Source organism: Motacilla alba, chromosome 1A, assembly GCF_015832195.1.
Source record: "Motacilla alba alba isolate MOTALB_02 chromosome 1A, Motacilla_alba_V1.0_pri, whole genome shotgun sequence".
NCBI lineage: Eukaryota > Metazoa > Chordata > Aves > Passeriformes > Motacillidae > Motacilla > Motacilla alba.
In genome coordinates this window covers 44134238-44160027 of record NC_052031.1, presented here as the reverse complement: position 1 = coordinate 44160027, position 25790 = coordinate 44134238, and the positions used below count along the sequence as shown (strand labels likewise).

Sequence of the window (25790 nt, the reverse complement as noted above, 5' to 3'; positions counted from 1 at the left end):
TTGGATAGTGAGAAAAATGATTGGTCCTTGGAAGCTCAGAAATTTTTATCAGCAGGCCATTATCTGTTTGGCAATGCAAAATTTTTAATGTGGACAGCTGTTATTGATGTCTTCAGGGCCAGCTGGACAGAGCTAGGACCCCAAAATCATGCAAAAAATAACCTGGAACACATGAAGTATATCCCATTTGCTTCCAACCGTTGGGTATGAGGCACATGAAAGACACTTCTTTCCTGATTACACATTTGTTGGCACACCACCACCCCTTATAACATCCACTGGTATCTTGCTGAAGGGAGCTCCAAACGCACAGAGAAAGGAGCTGTTCACAGCAACTGAGGTCTGAATGCTAAAAGCCTTCTTGCAACAGGGATTGCTGAAGAACATGGGAAGTGACCTACTGAGGTGCAGAAAAAACGTAGTTACTTACCAGAAATGGCAGATAACTAAGGGGGACAGTTTGGGGCCCAAGAAAACAAAAATTAAAAATACAAATATGTTATAGCATTAACTACCCCAATACTTTTTGGCTCCTTGCCAATTCCTATCTCTGGCTCATGCGTGCCAAGTATGCTCACAATTCTCTGTGGAGCCTTCATTTTAGAACAGCATGAGCCCTGCTGAGTACTCCTGAAGATAATTTTGGTGTGCATTTCACAGTACCCATTTTTATGAGTTGGTAGCCCACCCAGTTTTGTAGTCCAGCCAATCAGCCAACCCAAAGAGCCTGTACTTGTCCTACTGTTGCTTTTCTGATTTTATTATGATGGACTACAATATATGACAGATCTGTTACTGTGTCATTCAGTGTACCTGTAAGTGTGTAGGGATACACACACACACACCTGGTACAGTAAATGTGTCCAAGAGCCTTTATTAGTGATGGAAGTCCTTTGCCAAAACACAAGGATAATAATGAAGAGCATATGCAAAGAGATCTTTCACTCTCTGTGCAGCAGAAATTTTTCAATCAAAATGGTAGTTGCTGCATGAACTGTAGAACTGTGAAACTGTAGAACAAGTACCACTTTTACTGAAGCTAGAAATGCAGAGGGCAGGCATTATACTTGTGAAATAAATTCTCACCACAGATTTACAGTATGAAAGGAAGCAATTTAATGTATCAGCAACATAAACAATAAATCTTATTGTTAGGATCCAAGGTCGGTTGTGGATGAACACAAAACTTTGTGGTATGGACCAAAGACTAAAGACATACTGCTTACACAGCTGAGAAAAAAAAAATTGCTTATGTTAGGAGTGTTTTGCATCCTGGTTGAAGGAGAAGCCTTATTGCTATTATAATAATTACTAATTTTAAAGACAGCATTTCTCTATAACCACTTTGTACGCCTGCAACACCAGGTGCGGCCTCCATTAAGACACAATTACACTTACCTGCTACAAACACACTCGATTTTGTTACCAAACCGCAAAGCTGATATATTTAGCCACTATTATTTCAATAAGGCCAAGATGATATTGTAGCTCTAACAAGACGCGATATAACTAGACACGGTTTATGCAAATCCAGTACCAACACAAACACTACAGAGACAGAGCGGTTTCAGTGCTCGCTGCACGGCCGCGTGCGTGCAGAAGGACACCTTTAACGCGAGTGACCCCGACTCAGAAGCAGAACCGTTTAGCTCTTTACTCCCTCTGCGCTGACCCCGCCGTTCAGCCCGGCTGACCGGGCGCCGCTGCGCAGCCCGAGCGAGCCCAGGGGCGCTCTCCGGGAGCCCCGCCGTCACGGGCCCCGCGACACCTCCCACCGCGGCCGCCCGACAGCGGGGCCGGGCAGCGCGGCACCGCCGCACAAAGGACCGCCCGGCCCCGCCGAGCCGTCCCGCCCTCGGCCTGCGCGGAGGGCGCGGCGCTGGCCCCGGGCTGCTCCGGGGCAGGGGACACGCCGAGCACCGCCCCGACCCGCCACTCTCGCCGGTCCCGCCCGACGCCGCCCGCCCGCGGCGGGCGCTGCCCTGGGCCGGGCCCCGCGCCCGCCTCGCGCCCCGCGCCCACCCGGCCCGCCCGGTGCACGCCGCCCCCGGGGGCCGCGGCGCAACGAGGGGCGAAGACAGCCGGGCCCAGCCCGCGCCGGGTCGCCCCGCGCCCACCTCAAACACCACTTCTTCGTCGAACTCCGGTGTCATCCTTGCCCGCCATGCCACCCCCTGCTCGCGGGCACGCTGGGAAACCGAGTCCGCCGTGCCGCCGACCGCCTGGCCCCGCCCCGCCCCACCGGGCGCTGCCTGGCGCCGAGGAGAACTACAACTCCCAGAAAGCATAGCGAGCGCCCGCTTTCGGGCGTCCTGTGGGCGGGGCTGATGGGGCGGGGGCGGGGCGAAGGCCCGTGTGGGGTGGCCAGTAGGGGGCGCCGGCGGGCGGCGTCTGAGGGCGCTCCGTGTCCGCGGCCGCGGGGTGGGATGCGGCGGCAGGCGGGGGGAGCTGCTCCTGCTCCGGCTGCTCCTCCGGCTGGGTGGCGGCGCGGGGGAACAATGGGCTCCTTCTCCTCGGCCCTCAGAGGGGCCGTGGCGTAAGGGACGAGGGGAAGAGCGGCTCCGCGCCTGGGGAGCACCATGAGCTCCGCCGGTGAGTGCCCGGGGAAACTTTGGGGAGCGGCGGTTTCCGCCCAGCCGGCGGCCGGCGGGGAGTCCGCGTGCCCCCGCGGCCGGACAGCGTCGCCTCGCTGGCCCCGCGGCGGCGGGGACGCCGGGACGAGGCGCTCTTGCCGCCGGACGGGAGCCGGAGCCGCCGGCACGCTCCCCGTCCCGGCTGCGCCCTCGGCTCTCTGCGGAGGCAGCGCGGGGAGGCGGGCGGGGAGCGGTGAGGGGCGCACCCGGCTCGGGGCACAGCCTTTCCCGGGGCACAGCCCTTCCCGGGGTCCGCTCCGGGCTCCCCGCACCCCTCGGCACGTTTGCCCGGGGCTGGGGCTGCGCGGGCTGAGCCGGGCTCTCCGCTCGCCGCCCCGCGTGTCCCCAGCGGGTCCCTGCGCCCGGGCTGAGCTCACGCCGGGGGAAACCTGCTGGGGGCCGGGCTCTGCCTGGAGAGCCAACACCGGGACTGGGGCTGTCGCTCCGTCTGACTCCGCGGAGCCGCGAGAGTTTGTCAGCTGCGGCTTTGCTTCGGGGATGTACCTGCCTTGGCCGGGATCTTGCACGCAGGAGCCCCACAGGGGTGCTGGAAAGCGTTCGCTTCTGGCCTTTCCAGCTGCGGGTTGGAACTGACCTACTTCAGTGCTTTCCTTACCTTTCCTCCCCCGTTTCTTGACCGCTGCCAATTTAATGACTAAAAGAGCTCCAAGGCAAATTCTTGGTTCAGAACAAGAGCACCCCGTGTTTAAGGGAATTGCTCCTATTTATATTTGCTTGCACGGTGGTGTGCTAACTTAGCGCTTTTGTTCAGACATCTGTTAGATTAGGAGATTCCTTTCTTCTACATTGAAAACATGTCGTGTAAATTATGATGTATTGGATGGAAACACAGCTAATTGTAGGGTTAAACGGGAAGCAGCAAAGCGCTTCCTGTAAGGATTGAGGTGGTGGTGGGTGTTCTAAAGAAACAGCAATACACAGTTATCAAGCAAAAATATCAACCCAATTCTCAGTGTTTGCCTCTCAAGTATGTCAACTTGGTGTTGACTCCAGCGTTAATTAAGTTATCCAAGCTTTCATAGCTAATCAGAATTTACTGGAAAATGAAAAGCGATTTAATGCATCTTTTTGCTTCATTTCAAACATTTCCATTTTTAATATGTTTGACAGAACTGATTTTGTTTAGGTTTTGAAAAGCATGTAATAAAAGCAGGTTATCTCTGCTTAACCAGCTGCATTGTATGTTCCCGTTTTTAGTAGAGCCGCTGTTAGTGCAGTTCACCCCGATCTTTTAAGAGTTAAACAGCTGTGCACATAAGTGTTAGGGGGTGCTCAAGAGCTGGGCTGTTAAAATTTGATACGGCACTAAGTTTCAGAAAGTTGGGTAGATTTTCAGTACAAAACAATGATTTCAGGACTTTTGGATCTTAGGTGGTGTGACTAAATCAGTTTTAAGTGTACATTGTGGTGATGTTTATGGGGAAGGTGAGGACAAAGGGCTTCTGGTGAATAAAGTAAGCAAAAGAGAAAAAGAGATACTGAGGAATATCAGAAGAGAAAGTGGGACAGTTTCATGGCATATTTAAATTTTAGCAAGTTTTTCAAGAGGGAGGCATAAAGAGCACTGGGGCAGAAAGAGGGAAGATGAGGGGTATTTAGGAGGGGATAAAGAGTATTTTGTGTGTGATGTTTTATGTGAAGACAAAAAATACATGGGCAACAGGTGAAACAAGATTAGAGATTCATGATCCTGCTGACAGCATCATGACAGCCTTTGACATTTCAGTTAAGGAGTTCCTAGGCAGGGTATAAAAAGGCTGAAGACTGCCAGGAGATAGTTCTGAAGGTTTAATATCCCTCTCTTGTTATTGCTGCAGAACTTAGTGCCTGCAATATACAGGCATTCTTTATAAAGCTATTGCTCATATAAAAACTTAACAACTCCTGTATTTGAATTTCAGTCTTGTGATCTATAGAATCTATTTCCTACATTGAAATGATTGAATTGTGAATTCAGTTCTTACTCTGGTTTGTGCTATGTAAGCCAGTTTTCTGACAACTGGTTGGTAATACAGCATTTCTGTAAAAATGTTATTGTCTGTGAAGGCTTCAGGTGGAACTTGGAAAGGTAGAAATCTTTCCTTCTGTTTGACTTGAGGGACCTAAGTGCCTCTCTTGGCTCTTCTTTTAATGCCCCTTTAGGACAAAGCAGCATGGTACACCATCATCTGTGTTGCTTTAATTTTTTTAAAGTAGCATTTGCAGGTGTATGCTTGGTATGCAGGGCTTTCTCTAAGAGAGATACTGTGCTGTTTGAGGGGACTGTGGTATGGGGAGAAACCCCAAACACAGCTTCTCCCCAAAGACAGAAGTTCCAAAAGGTCTGAGATTGATAACCCAGCCTTAACCTTGCTCCAGCTTACCTTCTGCCTTTCTAAATAATGCAGTGCATATTCAGTGTCTTGCCGTGTGTCTTTTCTATTTCCTCTACAGAATTGTTTCAGTTACATCTGAGTCCAGAACTGAACACAGCTCCGTGATGGAGCTCTGCCACAGCTGTTGCTTACATGTTTTAAAATGTATATGTAAGTCTGGAATTGTTGCAGCTAAGGAACTATAGCACTTTAAAAAAATACTTCTGTACAATTTGAAGATTATCTCATTGTAGTGATCAACCCACATGTTGGTTGCAATCTTCACTTGCAGCTATACCCCTGCCATTGCTTTCTCACGCACTGCACGAGATATATTTATATATACACACTACATACATGATGCCAGTGAATGTCCATTTACTCATGTTCTGCCTGAAAGTATTATGCTGGCTTCAAGTATGTGCTTTGCCTTTAAAAGGAAAAAACAAAAGCTCAGAGTTATGAGTTTGACATTTATTATTTCTTGCTGAAGAAACAGTCCTTATATGTGAATCTATAGAGCTTATTTAATGTGGGCAGAATGTATAGCTTAGGCTTGAAATTGGATTTGACAACAACAATGAGAAAAATGTTTTTTAATGTCAGAAATGTAGTTCAAATGGAAAAAACATAGCAGGAACAGAATAAACAAAATCAACATGACTTTTCCAATCAAACTGCATTGCTTTCAAGGATTCAAAAAAAATGAGGCCTGCAGCGTTTAATGTCCCTTTAACCCTCGAATGTGTCAAGTCTCATTAGAGTTACTCAGCTCTGTCTCTGCGTGTGATCTTAAAAGGTTGTTTATTCATCTCTTGTCCTTGCTCTGAAGTTATCCCTAACTTTTCCTGTTGTATTTCAATAAGTCAGTGAACAACCTAAGATTTTGAAATTGATGTTTTCCTTTTGCAGTTTAATTAGGATGTTTTCTAAAACTAGTGGCTTGAAACCACAGTTTTCCCTTGTACTTTAAAAACTACATGTGTTATCTTCCGGGATGTTATGACTCATTCTTTTTTTTGTTTCTTTTGAGCATTGTGGCACCTGAGAAAATCAGAGCCTCTCCATAATGAGAAAATAAATAAACATTTGCAGGAAATAAATTAATGATCTCACAATACTTTTTTTGAGGTGTTTACCTAAAGAAACTTTCTTTTTGTATCTGAAAACAAAGTAATTGACCTGAAAAGCCTTGTAATGAGTCTTTAAAATTTAGGCTGCTGGAGAACAGGAGTTTCAGAATACTTTATCTGTTTCTTTCTGCAGTGTACTGAGTGCCAGTGGAATAATCTCTCAGCATATCCCAAACATAGCAGTAATAATCTTTCTCCCTACATGTTCTTTAAAAGCCAGATTGGCTTTCTTGTTTCGAGACTGTGAGTTGTATGGTTTTGTGCCCAAAATAGTTCTCAAAACAGCAAATTGGCTGTTGGAGCAAGCTCTTCCTTCATGTGAGAAAAAAAAGCACATTGATCTCTTGGTAGATCCCTTCTGGGCATCGCATCATTTTCATGTATAGCCTACAGATGTGATTTGCTGTATCTGAGAGTACAGTGTGCATATGTAAACAAGGTGCCACAAGAAAGCCAATGCATATATTAGCTCTAGGCCAGCTGCTGCGTGGTAACTGTGTGAAGCCCTTTTCTTTTCCTAGGGTGTGTGGAATAGATTTGTCAAGTAGTACGTGAAATATATGTAACCATATAGGTTACAGGGAAGGAAATGAAAGGAATAAACTGCCATATATATAGTGTCGTAAGATAAAAGTATTCGTATGACCAGCTTCTATAAAGTAGCTGAGTTGCTGTCAAAATCTGATACCACACTGATAAATTGTTTTACTTTCTTCCTGCTGTTTTGTGGTTCAGAAGGGGCATTGCTTTGGGGTAAGTTGCAGGATCCTGCCCAGGTGACTTGAGATAGTCCCACAGGGCATCCTGGGTACCACGAGGGGAGCCTCTGCACATATGAAGCATTGTAAGGAAAGGAATATCAAGTTATGTCAGCTTGATAGTGCCTAGAACCATTTGTCCCCTTTTCTTGGACAGATGCAAGTCAACATGACTTGTTCCTGTTCTTTTGTTGTTCCTAAATATGGAAGTTGGTAACATGATCTCAAAGGTATTGGCATAAAAATTAAATGGGAAAAACACTCCTTTAGCAACAGCAGGGTTTATTGTAGAAGGGGTAGTGCTGTTTGATTTTTTGCCTCAGCTCACCTTCACATATCATTGTTTCTCCTTGTTTTTATGTAGGGCAGGGAAAAGAACAAGAGGTAAACATTTGAGAAGGATTTAAAGCTGTGTAATAATAATGCTTAAGATTGCAATATCTTATTGGCTTTTCTGTTCATTCTTATGATAATGCATAGGAGAAGACACACAAGTGTTTTCAAGTGAGATCCTCAGTTGTCAAATTCTGTCATCTGAAGAACAGAAATGGGCAGCACTTTGGGGTCAAAGGACTGAGAGTAGAAGTTGTTTCAGGATGTTCTCATCCTCCTCTGAAACAAATCAGAGGAAGAACAGGAGCACTTACTGGTCAGGCAATAACAAGAGTTGGTCACAGAGGAGATCAGCAGGATGAGAAGGGTGTTGCTTTTTCCTCAGCATGCTGAAGGATGTAATTCACCAGAGAGATAAATGTCTGTTTTCTGTGCTGTGACCTGAAGTCAGATAAAGAGCATGTGCATTGATCTGCATAGGTGGTGCTAAGGGCAATTTATTGTTAGACAAAGAATGCCCTTTTAAATCTACTTTTTCTTTTTTCTTTTTTTTTTTCTTCAGCCCTGAGCATGGTATTGGCTGTTCCTGTATGAGCAGCAGATTTCCTGTTGGTGATGGCAGCATTGCTAGTCACTTTATTTATGGATTTCTTCCTTTGCATAGTCAAACAGGTTGGAGGATATCTCTTTGACAGTTTCTCTGGCTCCTAAACATTTCATCTGTTTATGCAAATCAAATTTTATATTTCTGCTCTTAGATTTGCATTTATTACTAGAATCCCTGTATGCAGGGATTCTCTTTGAGAAATGGTTTAAGGTTGGAGATGGGAGTGGGGAAAATCATAGTGATTCTCCAATTTCCAGAGTACTACAGGCTAGAGAATCCAGTGTCCAGTCCAAAGTTCCCTCTGAAAATTCTACACATGTCAGAAAGTGAGTTTAGGTTGCCTGTAAGTGCTTGTGGCTCCCCCACAACACTAGGTGAGATATTTCTGTAGCTAATTATCCTTTAGGTTTCATAAGGATTTTAGAGCTTTGTTTCTAGTTTGAACATGTCAAACCTCAGTGGTCAGCTATGGAATCTCATGGTGGGTTTGGTGGTTTTTTTTTGGTTTGTTTTGTTTTAGGTTTGTTTTTTAATGATTCAAGAGCCATCTGTTACCCAAAACCTTTCACATGTGCATAAGTATATATTCTATTACCATCTTAGTTTTTAAATTCTTGGTTAAATTAACCAGGATGAGCCTCCTTGGGATTTCAAGCATAATTTTTAGACCTTGGATGCTTCCATAGTTATTTCTGAGGTTGCCGGAAGGCGACATTGCATTTCACTAACAGTCTGGTAGGTGCTATGTACAGAAATATTTTCAACTCCCTTCATCTTTTACACTTAGCAGATTATTTACTGCTTAGCTTCAGACCTGCACAGAGCTCTCATAAAATAACCATGTACAGTGATTTCCAAATTCTCTTCAATTTTTACTCTCCTAAGCATAACCAACCATCTCTGTCCTTAGGTGAATAGCTAGCTCCATATAGCACCAGGAAAAATCCCACTGTCCAAACAACTAACTACACTATACATTTGCTCTGTAACATTTCCTTGATTATATTTATTGTTTTTCACCTTGCTTATGCTTGCCATTTAATAAAAATCATTCTCATATGACTTCCAGTCATTCCTTACACCTTTATATATAACAGTTGCCTCCTACTTGTTTGGTTTTTTTTCTATTCTGGATGGGAAATTGACTCTTTTAGAGCACTGTTATGTAGAACAGTGGTTTTTATCCAACAGTGAATTGAATTAGTTTATAAGCAACTGAACTTCAATTCTCAATTTCTAATGTCAATCTACTATACTTTTACCCTTGTCAGCTGCTGTAATTTTTTTCTAAGTAGTTCATTACTTGTATTCTTCAGAAACTTAAAGATATTTTGTTGAGGAAAACTACTGGTATGCATTCCCTTCTTGGAGTCTTTCCTCTCACATCACATTTCTGTTTGAAAGGGCTCTTCATCACATTCCTTTCTGATGGAGCGTTGGCTGCAGATCTGTATTGATACCGAGACTGTAATGTGCCTGTTAGTACATTGACCCGTATCTACTCTAGATGTAATGTGCAATCAGTTTAAAGCAGACAGTGGTGTCTTTATTACCCCACACAATTTGCTGGTCTCTTCTGTCCGTCTGAATGCTTTTTAACGTTGAAGTAATTTGAAAAATTCTAGTAGGCTTCAGAAATCACGTTGAATTGCACTTACTATCAGAAGTGAATTTTTTTGCTCTGTTCATTATCCAGGTTTCTTCCACTGGCTTACAAACTGGTCTGTTTGCTTTGCTTTACATTTTTGTGGTTTAGTTTTAATAAAACCATGGGGGTTTTTGATAGTTTATAATCAGGTAATGGTGTCACGTCATAACTTCTGAGTGTGCTCCCTAATGAATACTAGTTAAAAGCTCAGCAGAGTAATGTAGTTTGGTGGTATGCAAAATCTTAGGCACTCCCACTATAGAGAGAGAAACTTGCAAGGTTTATGAACTTCAGTTTGTGCATGGGAAAAATCATCCACAGGATGTTGCTTACCTAGCCAGTGTTTAATCTCCTGTGTCTTTGTCAGTCTGTTTCTCTCACTTGGGCATCGGGAATGGTTCCAAAGCAGCCTGTCTTTCTCCTGTTTCCAGGGAGCTTTAATAACTTAGTAAATATTACTGAACATGGCCCAGGTCTACTGCTGTGTTGTGTTCTGTGACAAACTGGGCATCCCTTCTTTGTTTTTCTACCATGGAACACAGGCTCCTTTATTGCCATCACTTCATATTCCAATTAAATAAGCAGTTGACTTGTCTGAAAGTGAGTGTACAGCTCTCTTCTGCTGTTCAGGATCAGTAGTTACCCACCTAAAGAGTTAATTTTATTTTTTCCTAGCAAATTGTTGATTCATTTCTCTGTGGGTTTGAAACCTGCCTTTAGATGGGATGCAGAAGTTGGGATAGCCTTAGAAGTAAGTCGCAGTTGGGTCACTGTTGCCAGTGGCTATAGGGAGCTGTACCTTTGGAAAGAAATTCTGGATTCCCTCTTGTAAAATTTCTTTAAAATTGTCCCTGCCATCAGAGACTCTGCCATCAGAGGTTTATCTCTTCACTACTATGATGGCAGCAAGGGCAGCCATTCTATGTGCAGGTAGAGGCAGTCTGGGTATCATTTAGTGATTCGTGTCCTAGAAAAACATGGTTTTACTGTCTCTGGCTCTCTGCTTAGAGCAGTGGCTTGATGTTTGGGAAGTAGTTGCAACTGAGGGCATCTGTCCTTTTTTTTAAAAAAAAAAATTATTTTACCCATCTAGATTTCCTTCAAACAAGCAAATCCCCACAAAACAAACCTGAACTTTGAAACTTCATTCTAATCTAAGCTAGAGATTAAGATATAGTGCATATCTATAGTAATAATGGTGGTAAAACACAACCAAACACCAAACCCACCCTTCAAAGGGAGCAATAAATCAATGGCCTGCCCTATCTATTTGCATGTGAAACATTAACTAATGCGTTTTCTTGAAGATGTTATTTAACATGTATATAACTTACTGAAAGTATATTAAAATATTGATCAAAATAAGGGTAGTAAATACACAGGTAATACATAAACAGCACAAGAAACTTGTTTACTTTATAAATTTGCACATAACAAAAAACACTCAAAGCTCTTAGAAATCTGAAAATATTCCAGCATATGGAAATGAATTGATCATAAATAATCTCCTGAAATAATCAAATATTTCAGACATACTTTAAAAAAAAAGCAACCACAACACAAGCAAACAAAAAACTCCAAAACCACTCGAACAACAGGATCAAAACTCTACGATCTCAAAGTTCCTCAGGAGCTCCTTTCCTGAGTGCTGTACACTCTCCCCAGGGTTTGTCATCTTGTTGTGCCAAGTGGGTTGTAATTTGTAATAGTGGTGACTGTTTCTGGGTCAGACAAGTTGGGAAGAGTGATTTTGTACAAGGCACAGAAATAGTGTTTTACAATAAAAGGGTACTGCCTTGCTACAAATTACTGCATTAACTTATACCACATACTAACTGGACTGTTGGTAGTGACGTGCCAGTTTTGCAACTGGTACAGTAATTCATCTCAGTATTGTTTGAAGAGGCAATGAAGAGAATGAAGAATTTTAGGTTACACATTTCTCAAGGTGGTGGAGGAAGGGACTGAACTACCCTGGTCACTATTCTGGCTCTCCCATTGTCTCTGTGGTTTATTATATGTGTGGCACTTAACATACTTGCAACATTTTAAAATGGTATTGCAGTTAAAACTGCAGAACCAGGCAAATCTGCTCTGCTTTTCTTGGCATCATGCTTTAGCATGTGAGGGAGTACATGTACTAATATTATGTTAAACTGTTTGTTTATGAAAAGACTTTAACAACTTCCCTACCACTCATTGATGTGCCTATTAAAACAAAGAAAGGCAACTGGTGAAGAAGTGGTGTTAGGGAAGGAAGCCATGCTTTTAGGAGAAAGATGTATCCATACACACACTGAGTTCTTGTAGATCACAAATGTTAGAAAACTTTTAATACTACTGCATTGCAGGTGAAGTTGTTCTATGGGCAGTGGTGACTAAAGTCTTTGTTTTCCATCCTTCCTAGAAATTAAGAAGCCACCAGTGGCCCCCAAACCAAAATTTGTCCTAGGACACAAGGCAGCGCCTCCACCTGTCGCACCGAAGCCTGATATTGTACTTTCTGGTGGGATACAAGCAGCAAGGAAAACCAAGCCAGCAATTGCACCGAAACCAAAGGTTCTCAAGAGCTCCTCCATCCCGGAAGTTAAACCTCCATCATCTACACGAAAAAGCACAAAAAGCTTTGAGGAGCACAGGGAAGATTCTTCTCAAACTCTAGACCATTTAAACTATAAAAATGAAACCTCAGAAGGGAGTACTGGAAACACAGCATACATTCTACCTGTGTCACCGTGCAAATTTGAATGCCTTCATAAACTTGGAAATGGAGAGAACAGCTGTAAAGCTCAGATCATTCTCGAGCACTTTGACACCTTAGAAAGCATCAAGCTTGGTGAAAGAAATGCACTGTCTCTGGGAGATAGTCACAATGAAAAATTGGCAAGTAGAAGTCAGGTGGTTTTGAAAGCCAGCATTTTGGAAGAGAAACTTAAGGATGTCCTAACTCATGGTGTGTTTCCTAATAGCAGTCCTGTGAGGCACAGGTATGCAGACAAATTTGACAAAGGGAATGGCAGCAGTTCCAAGAATGATGTTAAAATAGAGTTTATGGAACTTGTACAGTCTTCATCATCTTCTGAGGTAGTTAAAGGGAAGCAACAAAATGCTGATGGTAAGATTATTGCTGATGAGTTTCAGATGTCTGAAACTTGTCCTAGTTTGATTGAAAATAATCACAGTTGTTCTTCCCCATTGGACAGGGAAACTCTAGAGAATGAGAATTTAAGCAGCAATAGGATGTTTTCAGGTGAAGTAGGGATGAAAGCAGATGCTGATAAAGCCTCCCCTGAAATATCTTCAGTCCTGAGCTCCAAAGTGCTTCCTATCCCCAAGCCAAGAAAGCCACGGGCTGCATGTCTAGTCCGTCAGGATGGCATAGACAGCACAGGAGAAGGAACAAAGGAACCAGCTAATTCAGAGAAAGATTCTTATGGTGTTGTGGACCAAAGCTTAAAAAAGCCAGCAAGAATTAATGTCCTTGGTCAAAGTGTTTGTTATAATAATAATGCAGAAGTGTTTCATCCTGAAAAATGTGAGGTAACTCAAAGCAATGCAGAAAAAATGTCTCAGGTAAAGGAGCCTACTGTGAAAGAGTCAGCTTCACAAAATCTTTTGCCTCAGTTTTCACACAGAAGTCCTAATTTGGGGAGACATATTGAATCTTCTGTAAATGCAGACCATAACTTCATGGATGAGGTAACAGATGACACTAGTATGCCAGATGCTGTGGACAAAAGGACTGACTTTGTCAGGTGTGATACCCTGTCCATGAGTTTGCCAAAGCAGGCCAAATTGGCAAGCAGTCAGCACTCATCTGCTGCCAACAGCCTTCATGTTTCGCCACAAAACTTGGAAAATAAAGAACTTAAAATAAAGGATGAGAGCTCCCCAAAAGTTATTCCTAAGAAACCACAGAGACATGGCCTTCCAGCTGCTGGCCTGCTGAAAAAAGCTGCGTCAGCAGAGCTTGTGGACAAAAGTTCTTACACCTCCAGTGAAGACAAATCGAACAGCCTTCTAGAAGGATCTCACTTTGCACATCCACGAGCCAAGGAGCAGGATGCACTTTCGTCTTGTGACATACCCAAACGTTCTTCTGAAAAACCCGTCTGGAAGTTACCTCATCCTATTCTTCCGTTTTCAGGAAATTCTGAATCATTAAAAACTGCCACCAGCTTCAGCCACTTGACTGTTGTGACGAAGCCTAGGGCCAAGTCTCTCTCTGCCGTGGACATGGACAGGACAGACAAGCCCTGCAAAGACCATCACAAGAAAAATAGTTTGAAAAAGCTTCTGAACATGAAACTGTCAGTTTGCTTAAAGAAAAGTGACTTCCAAAAATTTCTGTCTAAAGGCAGCCAGTCAGTGGAGAGTGCTGTTGCCAACTTTTCCAATGGGGATGGGTATGGAAATAACAGCAGTAATATAGGGTCTGTAGGCAGAGAAAGGAGAGCTAAATCTGCCAAGGCGCATTCCGTAGAAATAAGTAGTCCGGCATTACAGAAGAAGAGGCAGAGAAACAGAAGTCAGCCTGAGATGCGAAATAACCAAAGGCTGGAGTCTTTAGAAAGACATGGACTTTTGGGAGAGAATTTGTCCCAGGTGCCTTTGAATTCTGTAATCAGCACTTGTGATCCAGAGTATGAGAATGTGCGTCACTATGAGGAGATACCTGAGTATGAGAACTTGCCTTTTGCTATGGGTGCTAGAAGAAATCTCTGCTCTGAATGGCAGAACTCCAGCAGTGTGGAAGACCAGAGCACTGACTTCTATGAAGTTGAGGAGCCTTGTGATGCTACAAGCAGGCGTTGGAGACTTGACAGGTAAAATAAAGAGAAAAGAGAAGTTAAACAGCTGCATTGTAACTCTGTTGGTTGTAAATATGTTTAAATGATAACTTGAGAGGCTGTACCTCTTCCATAAAATGTCAGCAGGACAGTTGTTCCTGTATATATTTCTGTGGGCTTTTGTTGTTTTGAAAACTCCTTGCGCTTGGCAGTGAGTCAAAAGGAAAAGTAAGCTAGTTATTCCTCTTATATTCCTCAAAATTTGGGAAACTTTTCCACGTTTAATTAAAGCAAAGAGATACAGTCATGTATTTGTATTCAAGAATACTTCAATGGGCAGGAATGAACCTTACCAGTCTCACAATGAACTGGAATAACTATCCAAAGAGTGCATAGTTGCTAGGTTTGTAGGGGGAATGAATATATTTTTAGATCTGTTGATAGAGCTGGGAAGAGCAGACAAGCTTTTGGTTACGCAAATTCTTCATCAGGTCTGGAAAGCTTTTTTGGGTGTAACAGAAGCTACTGCCTCTCTCTAAATACAGTGAGTCTTCTGAATCTGTCTGTGCTCCCAGCAAAGGTGATAGTGGTGCACAATTTCTGTGTGACTCATAGAATATTAGCGTGATGAGGTTTGGTAACTCTGCACGTTGCTGCTGTGTTTCTTTAGCTCAGGAGATAGTGGAGACAGATAGTATCAGCAGATTTAAGAAGGGATTGGACAGGTTGATAGAAATGAGGAAACAGCCTCCATTTGCCCCAGGGAGGTTTAGATTTGATATTAGGAAAAATTTATCCACCGAAAGAAAGGGTGGGTGGTCAGGCATTGGAATAGGCTACCAAGGGAAGTGGTGAAATCCTGGAAGAAATGTCTGTCTGTGGCACTTGGGGACGCAGTTTAGTGATGAACTTGGCAGTGCTGGTATAACAGTTGGACTGAATGATCTTTGAGGTGTTTTCCAAGCTGAATGATTCTGTGATTCTACATCTGAAACTGTTGCTAAATGGAATAGGCAGGAATAGATCTTTTAATATTTGTATTGCTGTGATGGATGCTGAGAAGAGAAATGGGTCACAGGGAGTGGCCAGACTCATGTGCTCTCCCTAAACAGCATCACTTAGTGTGTCTGTCAGTGTGGTAACACATAAAGCATTGCTTTGTCCCTACATGGTCTCATGCAATATCTTAACTTCAGCTGATCGGTTTATCTTACGGATCCTAAAGATTTTTCTCAAACCAGCAATAAGGATCAAATATGCAGCCTATATTTTTCAAAGTCCCCAGCAAACTTCTTCACACTATTGAGAACATATGCATAACAACAAGAATAAATGAATTCGCTTCTTGATAGTCAAGAAGCTTTAACTTCCTTTTTCACTGAGAGTTACTGAGCTTTGTTTCCTTTTGGATGTGTGTATAGTAAACACATGCTCCAAAGAATCTGTGTTCTCTTATATAGGAAGAGACAAATATTTTAAGGGGCATCCTATGTTAATGGTTTTATAGCTAATATGATGAACATGGATCTTTGTGTTGGGAAGGGTGAAACCTTATAACGGAAAATCGGATTTCTAGTTACGGGCCAGGTACTGGTACCTTTATTCAAGTGGTTGTTGAGTATATTTATAGTTTACAGCAGGGTGTTTCTTAGTTCTGTCTTTGGTATACTTTAAGTTCCTGACAGAGTGTATGCTTTTTATGTAAGTCTAATCTTTGAGCATCTTTCAGGGATTTTGACCATGCTCTCTTGGTATTTCCTCAATTTGGTGTACCTAAGAAGGGTGAGACCAAACTTGCATAAGGACGCATTTCATGTGTGGTTTGTGTTGTTTTGTTCTGAATACAGCTGAATATCTATCTGCTTTAGGAAGAGGACAGTTTTGCTCTATGAAGCATAGTAGATGCGAGATTGCAGTTGCTCCTGAAGTGAAATTCTGTAGTTTTCTTATTTGGCTAAATGTGTGAGATTTCTTGTTATTTCCTCTCCACACAAACCTTCCCCTGTACCAATGGTGATATAAGGGTTCAAGGTGGTCTCTCTGGGACACCTACACCTGAGGCTGCTCCCTAAATTGGATATCCTCGGCTGGGTTTGTGTTTTTTTTCTTTAAAAAGCACTCATAGAAAACAAGAACTAGAGCCATTCATGTGTTTATTTTAAATCAAATGAAATAGTCGGAAACTACCTTAGGAAACAAGTAATGCATGTAGTTACTTCAACAGATTTCAAAGAATAAAGAAATCCCTAGGGAGAAAAGAAAAAAAAGGGGACATAACAGTACAATAGTCTCCTGACCTGGATCAGTGCTGCTGGGAGAGCAGGGATGAATATTCGTTTTGGCTCTGCCTTGGGAGGTGTAAGGGTCCTCGCCCAGACAGGCCAGGCAGGCAGCTTCTCCAGTTTTCCCATCCAGTATTATCTCAAATCCTTTGAAGCTTCCTTATCAATGTTGTTTTACCCTTTCTGCATAGTTCTGTAAGAGCTTTTTATCATTTCCTGGGCCAGGCTGTATTATAAAACCAGTTAGAGAAACAGCGCTGCTGTTGTTACTGAAGTAATTGCCTCTTGCGTTCTCCCCAGCCTGTCAGAACACGCTCTCAGCTCTTTTTCATGGATTGTGGCACACAAATTCCTGTAATGCGCTGCTAATGGGGATCTCAAAGCAAATTATGTTATGATTAAAACCAATGTACAAATGAGATTGTTCTTCTGAGAAATTCAGACCAATAGCCAGCACTTCTAGTCATAATAGCACATTCAGTATATAAAGTCTGAATACCAGTCTTGCCATTACCAGAAGAGTTCAGTGGTGTCTTAAGCCCATGCTACATTTCTTTCTGGAGGAAGAAATAAAATTTTGATAATGTACTCAATGCTTTGGTGGTTACAGTGGAATTTCCTCATAATCCCATCTGGTGAAACCAGTATGCTTTAATGGAGAATGGTAGTAGCTTTTGGCACTTTTATTTGAGCTTTGTATGTTGCATTTAATTCAGTTATGTATTGTTTGCTTGAGTCTTCCCACAGGGAATTGCATACAAATGGCAGGCCTGGGTAATTAATGGTAGCAGTTGTCAGGATTTAATTTCTGAGATATTTGATGTCAACCTCCTCTCTACTGAAAAGCGAAGGCTTGGCTTTGAAAGGAAGAGAGCCAAGGTCCTGATCTGGTGGAACAGGTGATATTGCTGAGAGTCAGAGTGGATTAGGCTTTTGTTAAGTAGTTCAGGGGAATATTCTCAATGACGTAAATTATGTCAATAGCTTGGGAGCAGATAGTCTATATTTTGTTTCCACTATACAAAAAAGAAGTCTTTCAAAATGGTGTTTAAGAATTGTTTATTTTGGTCTAGCCTACCTTTTTAACTGCCAATTTAAAATGGATAATTTAGATGAATGTGCTTTTATGAGTACTCTATAAACAAAGTGAGTGAAGACTAGATGCTGTGAGATAGAAAATGTGCTGTTAAGTGTCAAAGAAGTTTTAAATATCATTATCCAGTCAGATAACAGGAAATGCAGCTCTCCAGGATTGCTGGGTTTTGCGGGGGTTTTTTGTATGTTTGGGTTTTTGGTTTGTTTGTTTTTGGGTTTTGTTTGTGGTCTTCCTTTTGGTATTACATTTTCCTATGCAAGGCAGTTGTATTTTAGGTTGAGTGAGTCTACTCCTTCAGCCTTCTGGGAACAGCATACTGTATTTACTGGCTACTTTTAACAGTGTTCCGTGAAGATGTTGCAAATGTACATTGCTATTTTATTTATGACTGTGTCATTGTGTTTCCAGCTAGGATTTTTCTTTGGAAAGGCCTGGAGAGGGGAGAGTACCATGTGACAACAATCCTTTATGATTTCAATGTTGGTCTAATCAAGTATTACTTTGTATTTTACCCACACCTGCTGATTTAGAATAATCCATTGGCTTTCTAGAAATTAGCATGTCAATGCAAAATATAAGTTTAGTTTTCTGTACTAAATTCTGCTTTGGGACTGAGTCCCCAGAGGTCAATTAAGTGTCCATGAAAACCTTGGTGGAATATTGAATTTCATATTGAAATCTGTGTGCTTAAGCACTTCACTTTGAAATGTATTCCTCTTTGATGTTGTGGTGAGAGTTTATTTTATGTTTTGTGGGGGTTTTTTATGTATTGTTTGGGGTTTTTTTTTGCAATTGCAAAATTCCCATTCAGAAACACTAAATTAATAAAAGACTGCAAGATCTAAATAGCATTTAGAATATTGCAAGTTCAAACCCTTATGCTGAGATTTGAATGCACAAAATACATTTTAGGTATTGGATGTGTTTTACCTATGTCTTCTTTTTATTGATTTTTTTTGGAAATATATAACTTCCTGATAAGTAGAGGCCAAGTATGTAGAGATATCTTTTTTTTTATATTTCATCAGTTTCTCAAAGATTATTTTCTGATCTGAAGAAGGTCAGTTCCTCCTTCTGTATCAGGTCTGCAATTTTGCCTTGTCTTCCAATCTCCCCCGTGTGCCCAGCTGGCCTCTGCCATCCTTGGTTGTACATAAAATTATTTCCCTGAAATTGCCCATCAGGTTTTAATGAAATAGTTTTGATAATAGGCTATTTAGGTTTCCTTTCAGGCTTCATTGTCCTTGGTCATGTGTTATCACTGGCTTTCTTGTTGTGTTGTGCTTCCTTGAGCCTGCCTTTCTTTCCCCCTCCCTCCTTTTCGCAGTCGTGGTGCAGCAGGGAGGCCTCTGCCGGCTCTGAGCGCTGGTCAGTGCGGAGTGGGTCAGAGGGCTCAGGTCTGTCCAGTCCTGCAAGGCTGCCTGCAGAGCCCCAGCCCCGGAGCTGGGAACGGACGGGAATGGATAAAGCAATTCTTGCCTATCACATAAAAGGAATAAGCCGTGTCGTTGACTTGTGGCTTTTTGCTTTTACCATGACGAAACAAATTCTGTAATTGGTGGGCTTGTCTAATCAGAGTCACGTCAGGGAGGCATGGAAATGTTGGTGAGAAGTGGTAGTAGTAGAGTTGCTTGGGAATATTGATGTTTCATGTAAGGACTTAGGGGAGAATGCAAATGCTGGGATCCTTGGCTCTGGAATTCCTCTATTTTGTAATGTCAAGTTAATTATTTGGTACCAAGGGTAGCATGTCAAGCTACATGGAAGGCTCGCAGTTATTTATTTTTTTTTACTCAGGAGAGCATATGGACTATTTTAGGTTTTCTTTTCTTTCTTTCCAAGAAACTTTATGTGAGTTGGTGTCTCCATGGTCTGCTTTTCCAGTAAGAGAAGTTTTCCTTAGCGTTGGAGTGTCTTTCAGTTATCCAGATTTACGGTGTAGTCTGCTATACAACCTGAAATAAAATGCATATACTGTAAGAAGAAAATAGGCACTCTGGAAAAATACTCAAATCTTCTAAAGCACGCTGGTAGAAGTATGCTGATACTTTCCCCCCTTGCCTCCCCCTCTTTTTAAGATTTTTTTAAATATCAGAATAAATAGAACTTTATTAGAATCTTGACACATTCTCATGCAAATATGTTTTTGAGATGTGCTGATTTAATTTGTTTTGACAGTGGGAGAGATTATGAGGTCTGATTGTCTCCATCTTCAATGAGGGAGAGAAAAAAGTTGGAGAACTACATTTTTCCCATACTGTTATTCTGGGGTACAGTCCAGTCAGGAAAAGATTTAAAATGTCTTATGACATTGAAATAATTGTGAAGATCCCCAAGATGGTAATGAAAAAGAATTTTTGGCTTTGATATTTGTTTAATCCCTCTTTTCAAGGGCTCCATCTTGATTTTGGTAAAAGAAAGAGGTGGGTAAAGAAGGCTGGCACGGCCTGGAAAGCTTCTGACAGAGTTGGAGGTGCAATAGCGAAAGTCTTGTAAGTTTTTAGGTGGTATTAAAAGTGCTACATAAAAACAGGTGTGGTTTTGATTCTCAATGTTATCTTTTTATTTTATGTAGTTAGGGCTGGGTGTGCTTGTGAGTACGAGAGTCAGTAAGATGGTGTCAGTGGTGATGAGGCAGACAGTGCTGTGAGCACTGCCCAGCTGCTGGCTGAATCCTCATCTGCTGTCCAAAAGATTTGGTGGCTACTTTGATCAGTCTTGTGCAGTCTAGAAAATCACCTCATATTAACCTTGATGCACATGCAATCATATTAAAAATGGCATTAAAAGAGCCATTTTGAGGGTAAACTGCTATCCTTTGTTTCCCACTGAAGAAATACTCATCACAGATAGCAAAAATATCCAAACTTCTGTTGCCATTGCTCCCCCGGTACAATACAAGGATGTCCTTGTCCTTCCGGTGACGTTGCCCTCAGCTCAGTGCACTGGCTCTTGGCTTCAGCTGGGGGGTGGCTCAGTGTGCCGTGGGGGAGCCCGAAGGAAGCGTAAAGCTGCTGCGTCCCTTAGGCTCCTTCCGAACCCCCGGTCGTGGCTGACAGGAACTCAAGTGTCACGCACTTTCGGAAATTAATCTGCAGTGCTTTATCTTTTTCTTTCCTCTTTTATTCCATGTTTGTGTTTTTCCTCATTTTGGCATTCTTCATATGTATTTCCTTTTCTTAAAGGCGGAGGAAGCTAAGTTAACGCTGCATATTTGTCACCGATGGTGGCCTTTCTCCCCCGCCTCCACCGTGTGCACTCTGCCTCCTTTTGCCAACCGTGATATAAATTAGCAAAATGTAGCTCTAGAGAATACATCAGATGCAGAATGGAGAGTTAAATGTGATATAAGAATTGATGAAAGACCCATTTATATGTTCAACAGCAGTCTTTTCCTGTGGGTTATTTTCAGCATCAGCTCAGGAAATGTGCTTGTGGAGCTCTGTGGCACAGTGATATTCCAACTGCATTCTAATGTAACAGTATGTGTAAAACAGTACGATTTTTAGGTGGCACAAAATAAATGTGTAAAGAAAGTGATCAAAATATAAACGTAGTTTTTTATTTAAATGCCAACAGTGATATTAATATGCCACATTTACCCAGATTTTCTATTTGACCTAGTTAAAGATGTTTTAATGAATATATTTACAAAACTGTGCAGATATGTTGTTGCAATGCACTAGATAAAATTTAGGTAAAAAAATGCTGGTTTTATTTTAGATGCTAGAATCCAGTAAGCTTCATTTAGAGACCAAGTTTTAATTTTTCTTTGAAATATCTTTGTGCTTATGAAAAACTGTTCTACTCAATTAGAAGAAGACTAAAGAAATTTTTAAGATGCATATAAATAAATGTAGTTTTTACCAAATCTACCATTTTGAAAGCTGCAACGTGAGCCTTATGGCTCAGTGATTTCAACTGCTCAGAGTTCACTTGGTTTTTTTGTTGCTTTTTTCCCAGTGGTGTTTGTGGGGGGTGGGCAGTTCTGTACAGATTTTTAGATAAAATGAAAAGTTTATAAAGAGTGTCCAAATCCTATTCTTCTAATTTGTGCAAAAGATTAGAGGAAGACATAGCACAAGCCTAATCTTGCAAGCAGCTCAGGTGTTCTTTACTCTCAGTCTGTGTTGTTCTTGACCAAACTATTTCATCCTCTCTTTTCTGACATACTGTCCAGGAAGCTGCATCAGCTCCCGTGCATGCAGAGTTGTGTGTTTAGGAACTAAGCCACTCCATTTTTATTTCAGATCTAGGTCACTGCCTTTTGAGTAATCTGTTACTCAGCTTTCTTTTGTCATCTTCTCCATATCTGGTTTGTAAAAAAACCCGAGTGCAATAGGATGTGCATAATTTTAAATTGAGTGAGCAGCTGTTTGAAGAGAGATATTGGAGCCCTGATTCAGGAATAGTCATGCAAAAATCATAAAACTAATGCTGAGTCAATACCGAAGATATTGGGTAGGGCCTTGCATTAACTCTGATTACAGTGAGCAGAAGTAGCTATGCCTTGAAATGTCATTGTAGCTCTAGCAAGGTACAGTCAATTTTATTTGAAATGGGTATTAGTAGGAAGTTTTGTTCTCACTTGGTCTGACTTTTCCCTTTCCTACTTGATACATTTGTTTTGACTTTTTTTTGGTCACAATTACATTATCGTTTTCCAGAAGTCTATTTAGGGTGTGCTAGAATTCTCTTGTGGTTTTTCCTTTTTTTGTGTGACTGGAAAACCAAGTGTTGTTTTTCTTCTGATCCTGGTCCTTCTGATTCTTCTGATTCTGGTCCTTTCCCAATCTACTTCACCCCACTAGGGTCTGTTTTATGAATTCTGAGAAGTTAGAATAAGAGGTCCTGATTGTGAATGAGTGCAGTATTTTTCTGGTCCTTTTTTATATTGTTTTTGCCAGGAGCTTCTTCGAAAGGTCTTTCCCATGAGCATTGCAGCTCTCCCTATGAAACAAGAATTAATGATAGGAGAAGGCAAAAACCTCTAAATTCTGCTGTAAATCTCTGTAAGGAGATCATTTGAGAGCTGTTTGCACCTTTTTTAAACTCTTTCTGAAGTCATGCTGCAAAGTATGCTCCTGACTGTAAACTCCCCTACCCTGGGACACAGGTAATCCCTCACAGCATTTGGTGGTGATGGAAAGCACCATGCAGGCACCCCTTTCCCTTACATGCTTCCAGCCAAGGGTTTAAATCCCTAGGTTTTGCCCCAGTATTTGACTTTACAGTACCAGTGCTCGATACTGTCCCATTGTACCCTCCTGAATCATATTCTGCTACATTGGCATCATCTGCTTTTGGCACCTTTGTTGGGATGGGTAAGATAAGTGAGACTCCTGGCACAGGCTGCATTTCACTCTCATTTTTTGCTTCATGGTCCAATATGCCCAAAGCAGAATGGAAAAGCAGAGAGACATGAAGATGACAGTGAGGGAGAGGATTTTTTAGCTCTAATGGTAGACAGTCACCGTTGTTCAGAAGGTCTGAAGTTCAGGTGACAGTTCTGGATTTATGACTGGTTAGGCTCCAGGTGCATCTAGAGTGGTATGAAATTCATCTTTGTGCTTTCTAGACTGGCTTGTGAAAGGAAATTGTTCTGGTGTTGACTTCTTCAGGCTGGTTGTGGAGGGAAGGTATTGCAGCAAAATGTAACATTCAAAAGGTGCAGTAATTGATGCCTTTACTAATCTTGCTGATCAGTTATCTCATTTTATATTTTCTTAAGCATTCCATAGAAACCCACTTGTGATCTTGGTTAGTATTCGTGATTATTTGTCAATCTGAGTGTCTGTCCTGCTTGTCCCGATGTCAGCTGTGCCTGGCTGTTCAGGAACTGAGCTGTCCCACTGTGGGCACCAGTTTTCTTGCAGACATTTAAACTGAGACCTCTCTCCTTCTTATCCTTTTCTTTTCTAATGTGGCTTTGCTATGGTGAGTGTAGAAACATCTGAGGCACGCATGTGTGTTTATGTTGAACTTTCCAGGGAACTGAGGAATTGTCAACAAACGGTCTCACTGGATCTCACTGAAGATGACTTCGGTGAGCCTGGGAGGCTGCCTGTGGTGAGCCATCCTTGGGTGCCTCTGGCCTTAGGAGCTCACGTTTGCAAATCACAGCTAAATAAGGAGATCACTTGAGATCTGTTTGCACCTTTTTTTTAAACTGTGTTTTTTAAAATAGTGCCATGGAAATATGGGCATGACTCTACCGATCATAGTGTGCCTGAAGTAGGGTTACTGACAGAATGGATTACTTAATAAATTTTGTACCTTTTTTTTTAATGTGAAGCATATATGACAAATACAGGGGTTTTCGTTTGGTTTGGTTTTTGGTGCTTTTTTGTTGTTGTTGTTTTGTTTTGTTTTTTGGTTTTTTGCTTAGAATGTGAGTCATCTGTATTTTCCTTTCATCTGATTGAGAAAAGTCGTATGAGCTGTCTCGACCTGCGGGTAACAAATACTGAACAAGAATGCTGCTGTCTGCAAATGCTGGGATAACTTGGTTCAAGCAAGTCAGGTGCAGAAGGTTGCAACATGCTCAGCCAAGTATAGAAGGAGCTGCCAGTGGCATGATCTAACAGCCCAAATGTCATGGCAGCTCTCGCAGTGTTTGTGATATCCTCCTTGACCCGAAGTCCCAGGTGTAACCAGTGGGTGCCAGAGGTAAGGACTGGGACAAAGAGGGTAGTTCTTGGTGTTTGTCCTGGCAAGAGCAAACTCCGGGCATTTCCACATGGTCTCTCAGCAGCCAGCTCATTGCCCAGGAGGCAGCAGACAGCTTTCAAAGTGCAAATGGCTCTGAATGAAAATGCATTTCAAATAGATTGTATTGAGCTTTTATTTTGATAGTGTATTTCTGTCATCAAAATCCTGTCTTTCTGTAAAAAAAGTGGACACTAATGAGTGCATACAGTATATATAATATTGTTTAAAATAATTCTGTTTCGATTTTTGAAGTCTTTAAATTGAAATTTGAAAAAGGAACCTGGAGTGCACAAACTATTTTCAGTTGTAGTTGCTCAGCTGGATGCTAGTAGTTTCTGTTTTCTAGCTGTGATTCTTGAGGAGTGTTTATATTTGTAATTGAATCCTTAAAATTCCGTAACCAGCCTGGAGACAATTAGGCACAACAATGCTAAGCAATGCAAATAGCCATGGATTCATTGGTTTAGTTTGTTTGCCCCTTGTTTTGTGGTGCTTTTTTTATTTTAAAGAGCATTGTAGAGGTTTGTTTTATTCCTTGCCATGCCACCTGTGGCAGGATCGCTCGCAGAAGGAACTAATGAATCTCACAGGCATGATCTGTTCAGTTAGTCTTAAAAGGTATAAAGAAAAAGAATATCAAAATCAATTGTCGTGTTCCTTGGGATCACACCAATAAAAATTCATGGCTGGTTGCCTTTTTTCTTGTTATTAGTCATAATAATAAAAACTTATTAATAACATTGACTTCTTACTGCAGAAGAACAAATGGCATAACGTTAGTGCTGTTGTGCAAAATCATATTTGAGAGGGCACCTTGCTATCTTGCTCTCTTGCTGTGAAAAAGCACCATTTTTGGCAGAGAGGTTAAAGCCCAAGTTGCTTGGCTGCAATAAGGCAACCAGTCTCCAGAGCTGGCAGCCACATCAGCACTGGGAGAGACGCAGCAGCATCCACCAGCCTTTCTCACCCTGTCCACTACCCCTAGAGAAGAGAGATGTGATCTCAGCTTCGGCTTTTTTCATCTGTGAGTCTGTCATTAAACCAGAGAGGTGACTGATGCTGTAGAAGTAATCCCCCTGGCCTGGGTTGCATTTCATTCTTCATTTGCTGCTTCTTGGTCCAGTGTGCCTGAAGGAGAAATGAAGAGCAGGGGAACATGAAGACAACAAGGGATGGGATATTTTTAGCTCTAATGGTAAACAGCCACTGTTGTTCAGAGAATCTGATGTTCAAATGAGAGGTGAAAATTAAGCTCCAGTTAAGCTCCAGGTGCATCTAGAGTGATATGAAATTCATCTTTATGCTTCCTAGACTGGCTTGCTGGTGTTGACTTCTTCAGGCTGGTTGTGGATGGGAGGTATTGCAGCAAAATGTAACTCATCCAAAAAGTGCTGTAATTGATGCCTTTACTAATCTTGCTGATC

At 41.9% G+C, this 25790-nt stretch overlaps 2 protein-coding genes across 7 annotated transcripts in view; one reads left to right on the top strand and one right to left on the bottom strand.

The window, feature by feature from the left end:
• VEZT (vezatin, adherens junctions transmembrane protein) overlaps window positions 1-2311 on the bottom strand; it is a 58384-nt gene extending 56073 nt beyond the window's left edge. For all 5 annotated transcript variants that reach the window (XR_005258862.1, XM_038153178.1, XM_038153177.1 and 2 more), the window contains exon 1: window positions 2118-2311. Coding sequence is in view for 4 of the 5 variants with exons in the window: in XM_038153178.1 (XP_038009106.1) it covers window positions 2118-2288 (171 nt within the window). In the remaining variant the exon portion in view is untranslated. The remainder of the gene's footprint in view (window positions 1-2117) is intronic.
• A 111-nt stretch (window positions 2312-2422) lies between these two features.
• The window catches only part of FGD6 (FYVE, RhoGEF and PH domain containing 6), a 72444-nt gene continuing 49076 nt past the window's right edge, over window positions 2423-25790 (top strand). The window contains exons 1-2 of one of the 2 annotated variants that reach the window (XM_038153176.1): window positions 2423-2592; window positions 11895-14313. In XM_038153176.1, coding sequence (XP_038009104.1) covers window positions 2580-2592; window positions 11895-14313 — 2432 coding nt within the window. In that variant the 5' untranslated portion in view covers window positions 2423-2579. The remainder of the gene's footprint in view (window positions 2593-11894; window positions 14314-25790) is intronic. The other variant, XM_038153175.1, reaches the window with a different exon arrangement.